The sequence below is a fragment of the Salvia splendens genome, chromosome 3, assembly GCF_004379255.2.
Source record: "Salvia splendens isolate huo1 chromosome 3, SspV2, whole genome shotgun sequence".
Taxonomy (NCBI): domain Eukaryota; kingdom Viridiplantae; phylum Streptophyta; class Magnoliopsida; order Lamiales; family Lamiaceae; genus Salvia; species Salvia splendens.
The window spans coordinates 10,236,369-10,254,052 of NC_056034.1; the positions used below are offsets into that span (position 1 = coordinate 10,236,369).

The 17,684-nt window shown below is 35.4% G+C and overlaps 1 protein-coding gene and 1 long non-coding RNA gene across 6 annotated transcripts; one reads left to right on the forward strand and one right to left on the reverse strand.

Annotated features, from left to right (window-relative positions):
- Positions 1–1,358: 1,358 nt before the first annotated feature.
- Positions 1,359–9,230, reverse strand: LOC121794842 (anaphase-promoting complex subunit 2-like). Of its 5 annotated transcripts, none has more exons than XM_042193199.1 (17): positions 8,923–9,230; positions 7,968–8,095; positions 7,283–7,369; positions 6,140–6,371; positions 5,564–5,841; positions 5,252–5,323; positions 4,718–4,962; positions 3,964–4,380; positions 3,584–3,785; positions 3,372–3,489; positions 3,134–3,216; positions 2,859–2,978; positions 2,376–2,464; positions 2,181–2,262; positions 1,875–2,063; positions 1,656–1,724; positions 1,359–1,571 (listed from the first exon to the last, which is right to left on the reverse strand). In XM_042193199.1, the coding sequence occupies exons 3-17, from the start codon at positions 7,307–7,309 to the stop codon at positions 1,449–1,451; spliced, it is 2,346 nt and encodes a 781-aa protein (XP_042049133.1). In that variant the 5' UTR covers positions 7,310–7,369; positions 7,968–8,095; positions 8,923–9,230; the 3' UTR covers positions 1,359–1,448. The 5 variants fall into 5 exon arrangements, 3 of the variants coding, with proteins under 3 accessions (XP_042049133.1, XP_042049132.1, XP_042049130.1); XM_042193198.1 differs by having other exon boundaries at positions 7,968–8,216; XM_042193196.1 differs by having other exon boundaries at positions 7,968–8,791.
- LOC121794843 lies at positions 8,960–9,348 on the forward strand. The gene is made up of 2 exons (XR_006049367.1): positions 8,960–9,099; positions 9,222–9,348. It is a non-coding gene; the product is annotated as an uncharacterized LOC121794843 (long non-coding RNA).
- The last annotated feature ends 8,336 nt before the right edge of the window (positions 9,349–17,684 follow it).

Genomic DNA, 17,684 nt, shown 5'->3' on the forward strand with positions numbered 1-17,684 from the left:
ATTTAATTTGAAAATTATTAATATGCGTAAATAAATATGAGACTCGAATTGTATTCATCTAACAATAAGATACATGCAGATTTTTTTGTGATCGAACTACTGAAAATTATTTTCATTTCTCTCAAATATGTTTTCGCTATATTTTATATCTCGATATATAACAATAATATTTCACTGCATATAAAATGAAAGATATATATGAACTAGATAAATTATTGCTCAATATGAAACGTCGAATGGTACAATAGTTATACGATAAAGATAAAATGGTTCACATAAAATTAAAGGATCTAAGTTTTTTTTATTCTTAATGCAGGGTAGATGATGATTGATGAATACAGAGTTGAAACCAAGCATATCAATTCAATGTTTCAGAACCACAAATATATAAACAACACTTCAAATATATGCATTCGTTTTTATTCTCGTCACTCACCATTCTTATCCTATTGTCAAATCACAAATCATAGATATGGTTGAATTTACCTGCAGCCAATTTATCTTGATACTAGAAACACATAAAATATATATTCAAGTTTTTTTAGGATAAATAAAACTAGAAAGTATGATCAGGCGTTGGGACAATATTTTATACTGTTAATTTAAGAGTATTTTATCAATATCTCATATACATTTAGTAGTATCAACAAACGCATGAAGCATCTACATCAAATGCAGAACATATACTATTTTTTTTTTGTTATGATGCATTTTTCCAATATTTTTGGTTTGAGCTTATCTTCAATCACAACCATACCATTTGTTGTTTCTCTCTTTTTGTGTGTGGTGGTGGCCAGCCTACTTCTAGTTGCCGCCAACACCATACTTTCCTTTATCTGAAAATATTTCCCTTTTTAATCTTTTCTCTATTCTCACGACTCCTACAAATTTCCAATTATTTAATATTATTAAACATGTTCCCTACATATTTAACCTATTTTTGTTATTGGGTGGTATACTATATTTCTATAGTTCGTTACTGTTTTTAGTGTGTTTTTTAATTATATCTTGAAAACGTGGTCATGTTTTACTTTAAAAAAAATACATAGTCTAAATACGAATTAAATTAAAATGCATGAAAATATGCACTATATTAATGTTACATTTACATGGGCCAACTCACAACTGCACAGCCCATCTTTACAATTAAAACCCATTAAGACTAACCAATAACAGTAACCTTGATTTAATTATCCCAGCTTTGAATTATCTTCATAATGCTAGTTTTTAATTATTTTCATCATACTACCGTAACAATACGTTGCAAAGTTAGTAACAAAAAATTAATCTAAAAAAATAGTACTATATTCTACTCCTATATGAAATATATTTTCTTCAACTTTGGGCATATCCAACAGTTTAAATAAAATTTTCAATTAAGCTAAAATTTGCGCTTGGTAATGAAGAGTTTTCAGCCTTTTAAGCACAATGAAAATATATGGTAACTACTACTTCTTCAGGAAATACATTCCATCTCTGAGTTCAAGCTTCTCTTCTGCAACTAGACCAGCTAAAAAACTTTGCAGCTGCTGGAGTGATTTGTCGTACGAGGGGTCGCCTATACAGAACATCTATCAAAAACATTGTTAGTGAGTCGTGTCAACACTTATTATGTTACGTATAATGGTCCGCAGTTTTCACAAGCTCAGGTGTACCTTGAGCGTATTGTGAATCCGGTCCAGAGCCATGCTGCCAAAATTGGTGAGCATCCCAGTGATGAATTTCTGCAGCAATTTGTGTCAAACAATGTTCATCACTTCATCTCATAGAAGTGAAATGCGATTTGATGGAAATACTCATACGAAAGTAACAGGTTTTAGATAATCACTACATAACTTCCAGAAAAGTAGAGGTCAATTTTTCGTCATGCCAACCTCATAAACAGTCATTTCTTTTCGCAGTTGATCTTCAACAGATGCTACGGATCTCTCTCCGTCCTCATCACCTGCTAGAAGCTCTTCAGAACTACCACTGCCAACACCAGCTTTGCCACCCTCGGCCATAGCTTCCACCAGAGTAAATGTGTTATCCCCAGAATCCGGAACTGATTCTGCTAGGATGCCCTAGATTGACCACAAGCAAAAAAAAATTCAATCCATAGAGATTGTCAGATCCATATATTGAACACAATGTCTGAAAATAATTTGAAGCGGAAGATTTTCTAATAGTTGACTTGCAACCTTGTTTATCCAAAAATATATTCTTCTGTTCAAGACATCAATTGGTACACCAACAGCAGCAGCAAGATTCTTCGACGTCCAACTGAAACAAACATTTTACATGACAATTGAGGAAAATCACTAACAAAGTCAAGCAACCTGGTAAATTACCATGTAATAGAAAATCATCTTATAACAAATATCTTCCCAGCCTACCTTGTTTGATCCTCGAATTGACCAATGATGGCAGCTTGGAGAGGTGTGACCATAAATGGCAGTGTTCTATCTTCGAATTGCAGCTCCAACTGAACCAAAACGAAACCATGTGCTACTAATGATCTGACAAGGTAAGAAAGCACATGTAGATATGCATGTATGCAGTAGATTCCTCAGATAGAGAAGATGTTTACATCAGCTGCTGATCTTGTTTTGACAAGGTAAGAAAGCACAAGAACATGCCCATGTACATTCAACTAATATAATGAAGTATTATGTCAGCTGCTGTAGTGGAAAATATAGTTTCATAACATTCTTTTGACAATTTTTAACCAGCTGTTTTCTTCAGCATCTACAACTGAGATTATTTCAGACATTTCCAAGTATGACTATGTACCACTTGACCTGCAATTGTCTTGATGTAATAAGACCGTTTTTAGCTTTAAAAGAAAATGACACATCATTTCCATGGAAGCTACTAACCTTCACAACACCAAGACTTCTCTTCCATAGGAGCTTACGAGGGGTCTTGATTTCATTGAACTTCTTAGCATAATCACTTAAAAGTTGGTCCACAGGTCCAGGTATATTAAGGGCCTCATCCTGAAAAAAGAAACATAATCACTTAAATCATAAGGACATTACCATAATTCAAACCAGGGAGAATAACTTCCATAAACATTTATTTACTTTTACAAGGTTAGAGGAAAGGCTACACAATTATGTGAAAAAATGAATTTAAAGAATTGATATTGTACCTGGATAGGTGGCCAGAAATTTGATGATATAATGGTAGCATCAACATTATCCAGTGAAAGCTCAACCTCTCCGATGTCAGCAACTGTATAATTTGCACACACTAATGAGAGACATAATCACAAGCATATACAGTTATTTAAAATTAATTTTGCCAATGAACTGAATGAGAAGCTTAAGTCTTCTTAATGAGAAGCTTAAGTCTTCTTCTGTATATTTTAAAGAAAGTGTAAATAAGACCTGGCTTAGGTTGTTGCTTGATGGTTGCTTTTTTAATATTGGTGTTCATCCTTTTTGAATCAATTAGATCATTGAGCATTATTTCACATTTCTGCATGCTGCTCTCACCAAAATGAATCTGTGAATTAAAGTTACACAGGATATTAGCAAAAAGAAGAGACGGACTAGAAGATTTTAAAGTAGCAGAAACATTAATTATCATAATGAACAACCTTCAGGAGTTCCAGTGTACGTATCTCCGAATCAATGTCATAATCAGATTTATTCAGAAGCTTTTCAGCCAGCATAACACGATACTCATTCACCAACTGATCCTTCGAACCAATTATGCCGACAATCATACCAAGAATGTCAACCTTCCTCCGGTACCTGCTGCCCTTCAAGGGATCTGCTTCCACTGGATCAGGTTCCCAACTTGAAGAGTGCATACCACCACACTATGTCAACAGTTTGAAATTTGAAAGCAGTAGAGCATCTCTTAATATTATGGCAAGGAGCAAATAACAATTAGTTTGATCTTTATGCATAGGTGTATCTATGAAATAGATCTTTCTAATGTTAACATATAGTTTTAAGTAGTTATGTGGAATACCTTTGGGCATTTATCCAAGCTTGCTTGTCATCAGTGCAAACATCATCATCAAAGCTAGAACTCTCTTGATTTTCTTCATCTCTATTTAGCTCTTCAAGAAGGCTATCCCCAGTACTTCCCGGTTCAGTAGGATTTCCACCAGCCCCATCAGTGAGCATGGTAACAATGCATTTAATGGTATCCTTCCTTCCTTTCAAGTATTCTCTTATTGGTTCACCAACAGATTCAAGGAATACGCCAGCTGGGTCTACGGTTCGAAGGGCTTTAATAGTCGAAACATATTGATGCAATATATCATTGGTAGAGGCACCAGCTGTTAGTAACCGATATTTGAGTGCAGCTATGAAAGAATCAACAAGTTTCGAGTGTTGCCCGGTATATTCAAGACACAGTTTCAAGTCTTGAATAGCAGGGGAACTGAAATACAAAGATGATAACAAAACACCACTAAGCATCAAAAGTTCTTTCAAAGATCAGAAGAAATTTACTTTCTTTTGTCAAATCCACCAAACACATACACAAAACCCTAATCTCTAACCCTTTCGCTAGCTTTTGAAGTTTCATCTATGATTTCTTGCCAACCATAACATCAGAGAAGAAATAACATGAACTTTAATGAAATGTTTAGGTGACTGATAACACACATAGAAGCCCTTCCTCAACTCAAGCTGCATGCCATACCTTCCTGAAGCACTGCCCTAAATTTTGTAAACCAACTTATAAATGTGTTAGTGCACAAAAGAGATAAAGTTACCTGTCAGGATAATCCACAATAATTTCAAAAAGCTTGGCTATTCTTAGATCTTGTAATGTTTCATAAGCAAAATACTCTAGGCGTAACTGCCATCGGATGAGTCCTTCTGAAGGAACTTCGTTTCCACAATACTTATAAGATGGGTGAGATGCCAAAGGAGATTTCAGACCAGAAGAAGGGCTTCCATAACTTACAGAGTCACCCAGGTATGCAAGAAGGGCATGTAAAAACTGAAATGGCACATCCTGCAAAACACAACACCCTATTTAAAAGGTAATAAGTACATAACAAAAGTGGAGCCCAATATCTCCTAAATTGTAACAGCAACCATGAGAACAGAAGAAATAACATTTTTAAGTGAGGTTCGTGTATCCACATTTAATTGGGGTGCAAGAGAACAGAGTTTGATAAAGGACTCGAGCATGAGATATTAAAATATTCAACAACATACAACAACAAATTATGGAGACCAGTATCCCTCAGGTTCTAATAGGACCCATCAGAACTGAAAAACACCATTTCCACATGAATTACCTGTATCCACTGCTTAATAGAGTCTAATACTGAAAATCTGAAATCATCACCAGCCAGCTCATGCACTTTGCCCTGACAAGAGAGCAGGAATCAGAACGAAATTGTATCAAAAAATCAGTAGGCTTAAAAGTACAAGGGCATAGCTTTCTTTGGGTGTCATAAAAGTTTCCTGAATTTGAATACATTAAGAAAAGATTAAGTGTCATAGAATCAGAAAAGGGTATCATCAGTCATCACTTCTGTGAAAATAATCAACCTGCAAAAAAGAGAGGAAATTTGAGCGCGCTCAACTGTATATAAACAAATATGAACCTTCAATAGAAGAAATATGGCAGACGCATAGGCATCTTCGGCCATTGAGGTGAAACCAAGATGCCTCAGATCACACACAACCTCCCCAATGTTCTTTACTAATTTATTGTTTCCCAGTACAATTCTTTGGTGTTGGTTTTCATCAATATCCATTTCCACTCTTTTGCAATCCCGGTCCCCTTCATCATCTACACTTAACTTGTTATCGTACTCAGACCCTGTAGCCATCATCGCACTCAACTCCTCAAGCCTTCCCTTAAAGTACCACTGAAGCACATCTAAGCATCAAATGAAACAAATAAATAGAGTTAAGGCATTAATCTTCGGAGTTGTAAGAATGCCATAAGATCTTTCATCTATTTTAAGAATTTGGTGAATATGGCCCATAAGACTGCCCGTTTAGGCTATGAAATGGAGTTGTTAAAAAGTTATTGTGAAGCAATAATCAAATAATGATTGATTGCATAATGCAAACTAAATGCATTTTAGATTTTTTTCCCTCTGCTCCAGCCCAAAGAGTTACTACACAATATGTGGTCACTTGCATAGAATAAACTGATTTAAAAGATTAAGTACCAGGGAAATGTGGAGGAAGACTAGTCATGAGAACCGAAGTTACTATTAATTGATATTTTAATAATAGGTAGTTTCGCTCTGCATCTGATTGGGCTGTTTCTTCAGGCTTACTCTCCCTGCATGTCTCTAAAGCATGAATTAACACTAATAGGCACTTCTCCAGGTATTGCTTTTCAGATGTTATCTGTTCTAAGGCAGTATGTAGTACTTCTTGCATCTCTCCTTGTTGATCCTGTTTCATGACACTGATCAATCACTGCATGTCTTATGATTTTTACTAAAGACCGTTACCAGGTCAATAAAATAGAATGTAAGCTGCAACTGTAAAATCTTATGATTTTACTAACCTGGTAAAATAACAAGGAAATATGATTTATACACACACATGGACGGGGTAGTGATAAAATGCAAACTCTATATTTTGTACAAACACCAAACTATGATCTGGACCATTAGAAAATGTCAACAGATACAAAATAACGAAATCAGAAAATGTCAACACATTGTCAACACAGCATCAACCGTTGACACTTTGTTTGTATTTTCTATTGATGTTATTTTGTCATCTGTTGACATTTTCTAACGGTCCAGATCATATTTCAGAGTTTGTACAATATATAGAGTTTGCATTTGATTACATTCCCACATGGACGTGCGTGCATACACTTACTGTGTTTGGCGATTTCTTAACGCGTACATTTAAGAAATGCATGAACTAAAATAGGTAGTGCAACGTTAAGGAAAGGTTCTGATTTTTGCAATTCTAGGCACCTAAAAAGGTACAGTTACCAAAAGATTTACCAGGAGAACCATTAATATTTTATCAATATTCCAAAACAGTTTCCTAGTCTATTCAAGATCAACAAAAAAATGGGAAGGCTAAGAGAAAACAGTCAAATTAAAATTCAATACAACTGTGTCCAGCACCAAGCTTGATTTTGTTTATTGTATTTCAGTTTGGGTTGCTTGTCTTTGAAAGAAAGATTAAAAACTGAAATTTTGAATGGATACTAAAATGAACAAATTTTTATTAAGGTGACACTGAAACTTGAACATGGAAGTTTGGATCACGAAATTGCTCAATAATCCCACAAGCACTCGAATGACAAAAAACAAAGATTCACGCTAATGCATGAGCGATACCATGTCTTCCATATCCTGAACCACCATTTTGTTGTAAGCATCAAAATGCTTCCAAAACCTTGATGCTCCATTTTTCTCAAATGTTTTCTGTAGTAACACAAGTACAAATGAGTTTACAAAGACACAGCAGATAAAGAAACCATTCCATCTATGATGCTCACACAATTATCAAAACACCACTGCATAATCATCCTTTTGATCTCCCAACTCGTTATCATTCTTATATGAGAATTTTCAAGTTAAACAAACTTCCCACATACATCACACAACAAAAAGTGCGGAAAAGGCATAAATTTGAAATCTCCAAATAGATTTTGCACTCATATGAGTTAAAATTAGACAGCATTATTAATCTAGAACCGCAATATTACTTAATAAAGAAAATGCAAAAATCAAAAAGCGGTGAATGCGGGAGTCTATAATGCCTCAAATGTATAATGCTAATGCTTTTAAAAATCAAGCAAAAAAACCCCTCTTGAAATGAAAGTTTAGTTCTTAAAAGTCTTTTATAGTGACACTGTCAACGGCCAAGTAAAATCAATATGAAGTACAAATCTATTCTGGATAATACTGTAGAACAATGAACGAAAGCTTAAGGTAGTAAAAAAAATCAAATTCCTCTTTCAAAAATAAATGCAAACTTAGCAATTCAAAATTCAGTGATCAAATCAAACTATAATAGTACCTCCACAGAGCAAAGGAAGTGCTCGACGATCAGTGACTGGAGTCCATAACCGCATAGAGTTCGGACACGTGGCACGATATCAGAAGCGAACGACAAATTTTCATCGCGCCTAAGCTGCGCTTCTGTTGCTGCGCAAAACGCATTCCAGCTATTCGTCATTTCTCCGATTGAGTTCTCATTCAGAGAATCCATAGCCGCCAAATTACATGTCGGCGACGATGACAAACCCTTCGTCGCCGCCATCTATATCTATACTAATCTAAAGTGTCAGTTGGGTGAAATGACTTTCATGCCCTTTTGGACGGGAAATGGATAGATGATTGTATATTTTTTTATTTGGCTAAAAATTGGGCCAAAAAACCTAATAGTTTTTAAATAAATACCAACCACCATTTCTTGGTTTCCAAGTTCATTTCAGTCTCATCTCCATCAATTTTTCTACTGATTCTTCGTCACTCCCATCTTACTAAGAAGGCATCTATTAGCTTGCAAAAAGATAAACAAAGAGGAAATATTTATTTGATAAACATGACATTAGCAATTGCTTTATTTTGCAAGGAAAACAGTGCGCATACTGTAGTCAACCAGTTGAAGAATTGCACATTCAAGAAGCCTATAGTATTTCGGACATTGAAGACAACAAAAAATATAAGCAAAGAGGAAGCTGATGAAGAAGTCATTCTTGATATGTGAAAGCCGGAAAGAATATACTAAGATTTAGAACGTTTTTAAATAGATGCACTAGAATCTGCATTTCTTGGACTGATATTCTGATTTTGTGATTGCAGACTTGCAGTATAGCAGGTGCGGTTCTGCTTGGATTCCTGCGACGGCGACGAGAGATGCCGGCGACGGTCCAGCCACCGCGAAGAGAAAACATCCAATTACAGTCTCTAACTTATGACAAATAACGTCCAATTTAATCAATTTTGATACAATAAGGAGTGAATCTAACCTTTTATTTCAGGAATTTTGATGCTGGGAAGTTGGGCATGAAGATGAGAGGAAGGAGGGTGTTTGCAGCGCACAGAACAAAATTGAGTGGCAGACTAGCGACAGAGGTGATGGCGGCGTGAGTTGACGGCGACCTGGTGGTGCCGGCTGTCGACGGAAGGAGAGGAGATGGAAGATGGTGCGCCGCCTGCTTTCCTTTTCTCTAGGGTTAGAATGAAATTGGGCTGAAATTTGGGCCACTTATGCAATTAATGAGTTGGGCTGATTTCTCAATTTAATTGAAGATTATTCATTCTATAGTGAAGGGCGGACATATTAAAAAGAGCTGAAACGGTCTGGGTGTTTAAAGAAGAAGAGGATGAAGACTGATAAAAATAGAATAATATATTATCATTTTGTTCAATTTAATTCTTTATTTTATTTCGTATTTAGCATTGCACCTTTAATTCTTTTTAGGAGCTGTTTTTTGTTAATATTCAATTTTCTTCTTTCTTTTCTCTTCAGTTTTAATTAAATTATGCAAAATTTTATTTTTTCTAATCTTCACTTTATCCTCTATATTATTTTATTCTTCTACACTCAACTCACAAAATAAAAAATAAAATTTCGTATTGAATAGGAAACGCTCTATTTAGATTGGGACCACCTTACATTACGTTTTTTTTAAGTGTACATAATGATATTATATCTTATTTCTACTTAATTATCTTATTCTAATTAACGCATACTCTTTAATCTTTTGTCTCACATCTTTTTCTTTGTTTTTTTACTCCACTCATATCAGAAATTAAAACTGTATAAAATCGTTTGTTGAATATGAAATGTTTCATTTTTAAAGTGGGTTGAGAGAAATACATTTGTCCTTTTGTTATTGCTTATAATGTTTTTAATTGTTCTTAAAATTATTAAAACTTAGTGTAATTAACATATATTCTTAACTTTAAACATTATTATATTATCTTCCTTCTCTTTTGTTTCATCTACTTACCTTAGAATTTATTTACATTATTTGAAAAATCTTATGTCTCGTGGGTGATAACACTAGTTTTCACAAAAATAAAATTTGTAAAGGAGAAAAGGAAAAGAATTACAGCTTGAAATGCGAATCAAAACCTTCACTTAACCAGTACATACGCATAAAAATCACTCCAGTGCGCCGAACTACATTACATAGTCAATTTGAAAAAGGCAAAGTAAGGAGAAATTGTAGAGATGTGTGCTTCAGCGCGCCATATTTTCTCCCAATTACTGAATTTCGCTAGGGGTGAGCAAAAAAACGGAAACCGAATATCCGAACCGAACCAAACCGAAATTTTGAAATTCGGTTCGGTTATTTCGGTTTTTCGGTTTGGTTCGTTTTTGAAAATACAAAAATTTCGGTTTTTCGGTTCAGTTCGGTTCGGTTCGGGCGAAGAAAAAAATCGAATGACCGAATAACCGAATTTATTTAATTATTTAATTTATTATATATATATGTTACTATTATTTAATTATAACTAAAAGTAAAAGCCCTAATTGGAAACTCACATATGGATTATGAATATTATCATTTTTATCATGTTATGTTTTGTAGGTTGAAAATTTCTAAGTTTCTGTACTGTTTTCTTTCTCTCCAGATTTTAGGTTTTTTAATTCGGTTTTCGGTTAAAGGTTTTTCAATTTTTCGGTTTTTTTATATAATTTCGGTTTTTCGGTTTAGTTCGGGTTTTTAAGTTCGGTTTTCGGTTTTCCGGTTTCGGTTCGGTTTTAGTTTTAGGTGAAATTCGGTTTTTCGGGTTCGGTTCGGTTAGGGCGAAAAACCGAACCGAAACCCGAATGCACACCCCTAAATTTCGCCATTTCTAACCTTTTCAAACAGTGGGTCGAAAAACAGTCGATGTTGCGATGGACTTGGGTTGGGCCAGATTTAATAAAGCCCGATAAAATGTCAAACCCAAACATGAATGGATGGGCCTATTCTCTTCATCGATAAGCATAAAGAGTGATGAGATGTTTTGGATAAGCATACTATTGCGTAACTTTCTTTCTTTTTTTGTTGGAGTATTGTACTTTTACCAATGTTGTAGCATCATTAACTTTGTGCTATCTAGTTAGCAGCATCATTAACTTTTAGACATGTATGCATTATTGTGAAAAATGTCAAAGTCATGATATACGCAGTTGACTTTGTAACTTGCAGAGTGGCAAAAATTGAACCAAACTTTAGGGAGTAATTTTTTTCCGGTAATTAATCTTTAAAACATACGATATCGTTTAAGTGGTTGAACATTGTATCCACGTAATATTATCCAGTTGCCGCATCAGACATGATTTTTCCCCGAATCCGAGTTCATAGGACAATCGTAAAAAATATCAAAGACACGATATTAGCTGTAAAACTTAACCAAAGTGACTTTTCTGGCAAAGGAAACCAAATTTCTCCAATATGTGGTTTATTAAAACGAGCACAAGAGAATCTGCCACTAATTTTGCATACCTTATACGAATGAATAGATACATATTTACATACCACTGTGCCTTGCCTGTAACAAAAAAATAGTGTTCTCTCTGTGTATGTGTTACTGCTCATCTGCTTGTCCTTGGCAAGATTTAGGAAGGCTCATTTCCCCAAGTGATCAAACTGGTATTCCCCAACCGAATTCCATGATTACCTTTCTGCTACTTAATCATCGTTAACATCAATATGGCGTACATATATATATTCAAGTACTACAACAATATAAATTTCTCTGATCTATAACAGAAAAGAAACGCAAACAATATAAAGTAGGAGTAGTAAATTATCCTAAATGTTGAGATCAAAAGGTGATGAGGAGAGTGCAGCTGCTCTGGGGTTTTCCTCAGCTTTAACGGTTAAAGAAACGTGGTAATAGTGAGTCACATAATGAAACAGGCTACATATTGGTGCTCAAGAGAGAGACGGGAGAGGGAGAGAGAGAGAGAGTGGCAGCGGCGGCAGAAACAGCAACAGAAGCAGCTGTGAGGTTTTTGCAACTGTGCAATGCTAATAATAATTGCATTGCAGAATGGAAGGTGGGAGAAGGATTGAATGATTTAATATTTGATATGACTACTAATTGCAATACAATCTTATATCATACTTACATCATCAGCTCTCACCCATCTTTTGTCCTTTTCTTGCTATCCTCATTTATATCCTTGCATTTACTTAAACCCCAATTTTAATGTCCACCCTTTTAAAACACACATTATTAGCGCCATTCTTTAATACATCTAGCTACAAGACCCAATATTTTTAGTTTCATTCACATCCCTCCTTCCCTAAACATTTTTATGTGGATCCCAAATCAAAGTTTGAGCATTACACTATTTATGGATCTCACACTTATTTTGTATACTAATGTAATTCATTAGCTTCAAAATTAAATTATAATATAGTACTTGATTTAAAAAGCCACTACAAATTGGAATAAATTTAGTAATTTCAAAACTTAAAAAAAGGAATAAAATCACCCTATTTTGTACTAGTGATATACTTCTTGATTTAAAAAGCCGCTACAAATTGGAATATATATAATTAGTATATTCCAAAACTTGAAAGGAATAAAATCAATCATTAACCCTATTTTCTTAGGCATTCCAAAATTTTCTAAATACTGTATATTTTGACAAAGTAAAAGGCACCCATATTATATATGGAGGCATATTTATTAGATATCACTTTGTTTTGGTAGTATAATAAATGAGACAGGCTTACTATGACAAAGGATGACGACGAAAATATGATCATGAATAATTGTTAAGCATGTGGGAAATTTATGGATTTTATTCTCCAAATATCGTTATTTTATGAGCAATAAATACCCACAACTAAACATAAGCATTTATTTTTTGCCAATACGTACGTCCGATGCTTCAGTACTATTTCATGCACTGTCTATTTTACCCAGTTTCTCCATTAGTTCACCTACATTTACCTAATACTATGCTCAAATTATGGTGACGACTCCTGTTAAGGGTGCACTCCCTTAACAAGATTCTGGCGACGACGAGCGGTCAATGACGGAAGGATAAAGGTGGACGTCACGGGCTTTCCCTGGGATCAGCTCCAAAATTAGTGTTTGCATAAAATTAAAGAAGACAATAAAATTGGAAAAATATGTTATTTCTTGATTGAATGAGAAGAATACAATGCCTCCTATTTATAAGACTGCCGAACAAGAAAATAAAGATCCTAATAATATATGAGAAATATATGCTAAATCAATACTAAACTAAATAAGAGAGATTTGAGGATATTAATAGAGATATCCCGTATCAACTCCCACTCTGTTAAAATCCACGTTGTCCTCAAGGTGGAAACATGAAGAAGCACAGAAGAGAGTCGCTGATAACATAAGCTTGACGAGATCTATCTCCTCCTGGATCAAACGCACACCGAACACCCGAGCGTCTCCCTTCATTATCTCTAGAAAAAATTACCAAGGCGGGCTCGTGATAATTCAACACTAAAACGGGGATCATGTCAACGCAACCATGAATGCTCAAACAACGCTTGTCCATCCGGGGAGGGATCAACCGTGCATCTGCGTCGAGCAATGCTGAACGATAATTCATACTTGTAACATTATGATATGCAAATCCATATTCCACATAGAAACCATCTCTGTCCTCTTTTAACAAATAAGAGTTCATCATCTTCCTCAACTTCAAAATATGGTCTCGGGCTTTCCCCGGGATCAGCTCCAAACTAGGGTTGCGAGAAAATAAAGAAGACAATAAAAATAGGAAAATATGATAAAAGGAAAATAAGATAATTTGATATTTCTTGAATGATTGAAATGAATAACAATGTCCACTATTTATAATAGTGGATACTAACTTAATGAGCAAGACAAAAGATATGAAAAAGATATGCAATCCCTAAATTATCTAACTAAATAATGCAACTAAATAATTAAATACTAAACGTATCAACTCCCCCACGGTTGAAAGCCACCTTGTCCTCAAGGTGGGATCCACGAAGCAATCAAGAGAGTCAATGATAACAGAAGCTTTGAGTTATCTCCTCCTGGATCAAAAATATAAAATCGTTGTTTTGTACACCAATAATCGACTATCGCGTGACAACGTATATGAATTATTATTTTCGTTCCAATAAATGATTCAGACTTCTTCCAATCATGATCAGAACTTTGGGCGATATTTCCTCCTGGATTAAATATACCAGACTACTTAGTCCAATAATATTCTTCATTTGGCTCCATAGAAAGCCACCTGGTCCCCAAATGAGAACCATTCACATGCACCACAAGAGAGTCTTCATCTACCCTTTCCATGACCTCAAGCATTGTATAGATAGGTTTCACAATAATATCAACATGAAGCAATGCATCAGACCTTTTCTCGTCTACTGGTACTTGAGGAGCGTCTCCTCCATATTTCATTGGATGATCACCAGAATCCTTGGGCTGGTCACCACCACCATTGGCTTTATTGTCCTCGAGCATCACCATATCGAACTTCAGAGGGCAAGTGACAGCAACTTCATTAGGAATGAACTCATTCATGGATTCCAAACTGCCATAAATTGCATCGTTGTCGATGCGGCGGTCGATTTCATCAAAGCGAGACTCCATCCTTTTGCACGCCTCCAATAATTGTTCAAGCATCGCTTCAATCGGGTTTGGCGTTGTGGTGGCTGAACGAGGTGGCTGCGGCGCAGGCTGATTCCATCCTGAGTTATGGTGGGGGGGAGCGGCTGGTCGTATGCCGAGACCTCATGGAAGGGGCGTTGTCCCGGTGTCTCCCAGTAGGCAGGTGGGTCCCAGCAAGTAGGACGGCGTTCGGGCAGTGGTGGCGAGTACGTATCTGGCTCATAGGATAGCAGTTGTTGATATGTGGAGGTCTGGAGCATCCATGGTGGGTCCCAGCTAGTGGGCTGTCGGGCGTGGTAGGGGTGACGCTGTTGGTGCCCGTCCGGCTGGTATGGTAGCGGCTGTAGGTGGCATCGCAAATCGGATGATTGATGATCTAACAGCGCCTGCTCATCGGACAATGGAAACGGACTTGGGGATTGATATACAGGCTGCCATGGGTTGTACGGGTACCTGGCTGTTGTATATCGCGGTTGTCCAAAGGTCCCCGTTGGATACATAGATGGAGAGTGAAAATGGTGACTTCCGTCGTGGAGATCTCCTTCGTCAAGATGCGTCGATTGTGGAGGATGAGCACGAAATGAAAGCACCAATTGTTAAGGGTGCACTCCCTTAACAAGATTCCGGCGACGACGAGCGGTCGATGACGGAAGGATAAAGGTGGACGGCACGGGTTTCCCCGGGATCAGCTCCAAAACTAGTGTTTGCAGAAAATTAAAGAAGACAATAAAATTGGGAAAATATGTTATTTCTTGATTGAATGAGAAGAATACAATGCCTTCTATTTATAAGACTACCGAACAAGAAAATAAAGATTCTAATAATATATGAGAAATATATGCTCAAATAAGAGAGATTTAAGGATATTCGTAGAGATATTCCCGTGTCAACTCCCCAATATTTAAACCTCGGCTATACATGATGATGTATCATGCAATCTAGGCCTATATTATGTCGAAAGGTCCGTACAAGATTGTTTAATTGTTGTATGGAGTATTAGACAATTAAAAAAAATAGAAATGCGTATGTTAGAATATACTGCATATAGACCCTTTATAATTTTCAGCCAAGATTTAGTTGTAACAATTTATTAGTCACACATAGAACTAATTAGGGAGGATATATAAGAATTCTGATGCACTACACCATGCCTAAAACGTATGACATCCAATGTATGTATACTCATTTTCTTTAATGTTCATTTAGAAGAAATTCCAAAAACTTTGTAATAAATTAACACTATTTCCTCTATCTCAATAAAGTGGTGTGATGATTATATTAGTTAAAGTTATATGAGTGATAAATATGTCAAGGAATCATATCATATTTATCATGGAGTAATAACTATTTCTATTGAATTTTACTACATCCGTCCCACATTAAGTGTCACATTTAGTGTGGGCATGGATTTTAAGAAATGTAAAAAAAGATGGGTTGAATAAGTTAGTAGATTACGTGTCTTACTTATATATATTAGTTTTATAATAAAATGTGAGTAGAATTGGTTGGTGGAATGTGGGGTCTACTTAACATTTATAGTAAAAGTGAAATGTGACTCTTATTGCGGGACGGACCGAAATGACAAAATGTGACACTTATTGTAGGACGGAGGTAGTATGAAACTAGTAAAATAATACTAGAGAACACGATGAGACACAAAAAAAATTACGGAGTAGAGGATCCGAATCACTAAATATAGTGCCCCATAGATATGGGTCTAACAAGTGTAACCTCTATTCCACGATGAGTCAAAAATATTTAAACCAATTTATCAAAAATCATATCAGATTAAATCTAAATTAATACTTGTAAAAATAAGATAAAATAAAAGGGGTTAGAACTGAAGAACGAATTAGTAATACCTAAGGTTAAAAAGAAGTGATTGAAAAACTTATAAAAATTGTTGACACACGCATGCATGTAACAATCCAAAAAAGTGTAAAACAAGGGACCATAATTTAAGCACGTCGACATTTACATTTTGTCGTATTCAGTGCGGCAGGCCTATCCGAAGTTTTCATCATACAAAACCTAAAACTCTGACAAATTTATGTATATGTATATAATTGCGATGTGTCCGATAATTATCCATTCAGTCAGTCATAATCTTGAAATACAAAGAGCCGTTAAAAAAGTGAATACATGCAGCCATTGCTGTGCATTATAATGAAGATAGATACAAAAATTTCATGAAAATGTACATTGTTCTGTAAATAAGCTAGGTTGATGCCATTTATAACCGAAACTGGGCTTTTAAGTTGGAATAAATATTATAATCGGGAATCAATAGGTGATTGAAGCCAACTTAAATAAATTGATTGAATTTGACTTAACCTGGGCTTTTATTCACAGTTGTTATTGTTATTCTCACTTTACACAGAAAACGATGCATGTGTGCCCCTTTCTGTTTTTTCTATCAGGATGCTACACGCTGACAATATACAGGAAAAAGTAGATACATGTATAAATATTTCATCTTACAATACGATTTTTGAAATCAAACAGTATTCTGTAACGCCGTCATACAAGATGTGGGAGACGTTATTAAACTACTACTACTATGCACTATAAATTATTTACTGGATTAATAAATGAGTGAACTATATATTTAGTCTCTCGCTTAACACCCTGATAAAAAAAATAATGAAATACACCCCTAGCATTCAACATAATCATGAATGAGGGTTTTTTTTTTATCTAAAATACCCCTAGCCCCTATAGGGCATTCTTGGCAACTCCTTAAATTTGCCGAGTTCTTCTTTCTACCACCTTTTGCAAACTTTCAAATTTAAATAGTTACTTCGTATGTTATTTCAAATTTACATGGGTACTTCGTATGTGATTTCGTAATAAGTTTTGGTAATTATATGAAATTAAAGTGCTACTCGGTACAACAATAATGACGTGTGGGATATTAACGATGGCAACTTCCATCTTCCAACCGAACTCTCATCTTCCCATCTAAAATACACTCCATTTATATAGACGGAAACTTTCGTCTTCCAACCAAACTCTCATCCTCGAAATCTTCAATGTCAAATATTGACTGCAAAATAATTGGTGGTATGTTGTATGCGTAAACGATTTTGAAAATATCTAGCTTTTATTGTTTGCAAAACTTCCCTCCAAATGGCATCCACTCATC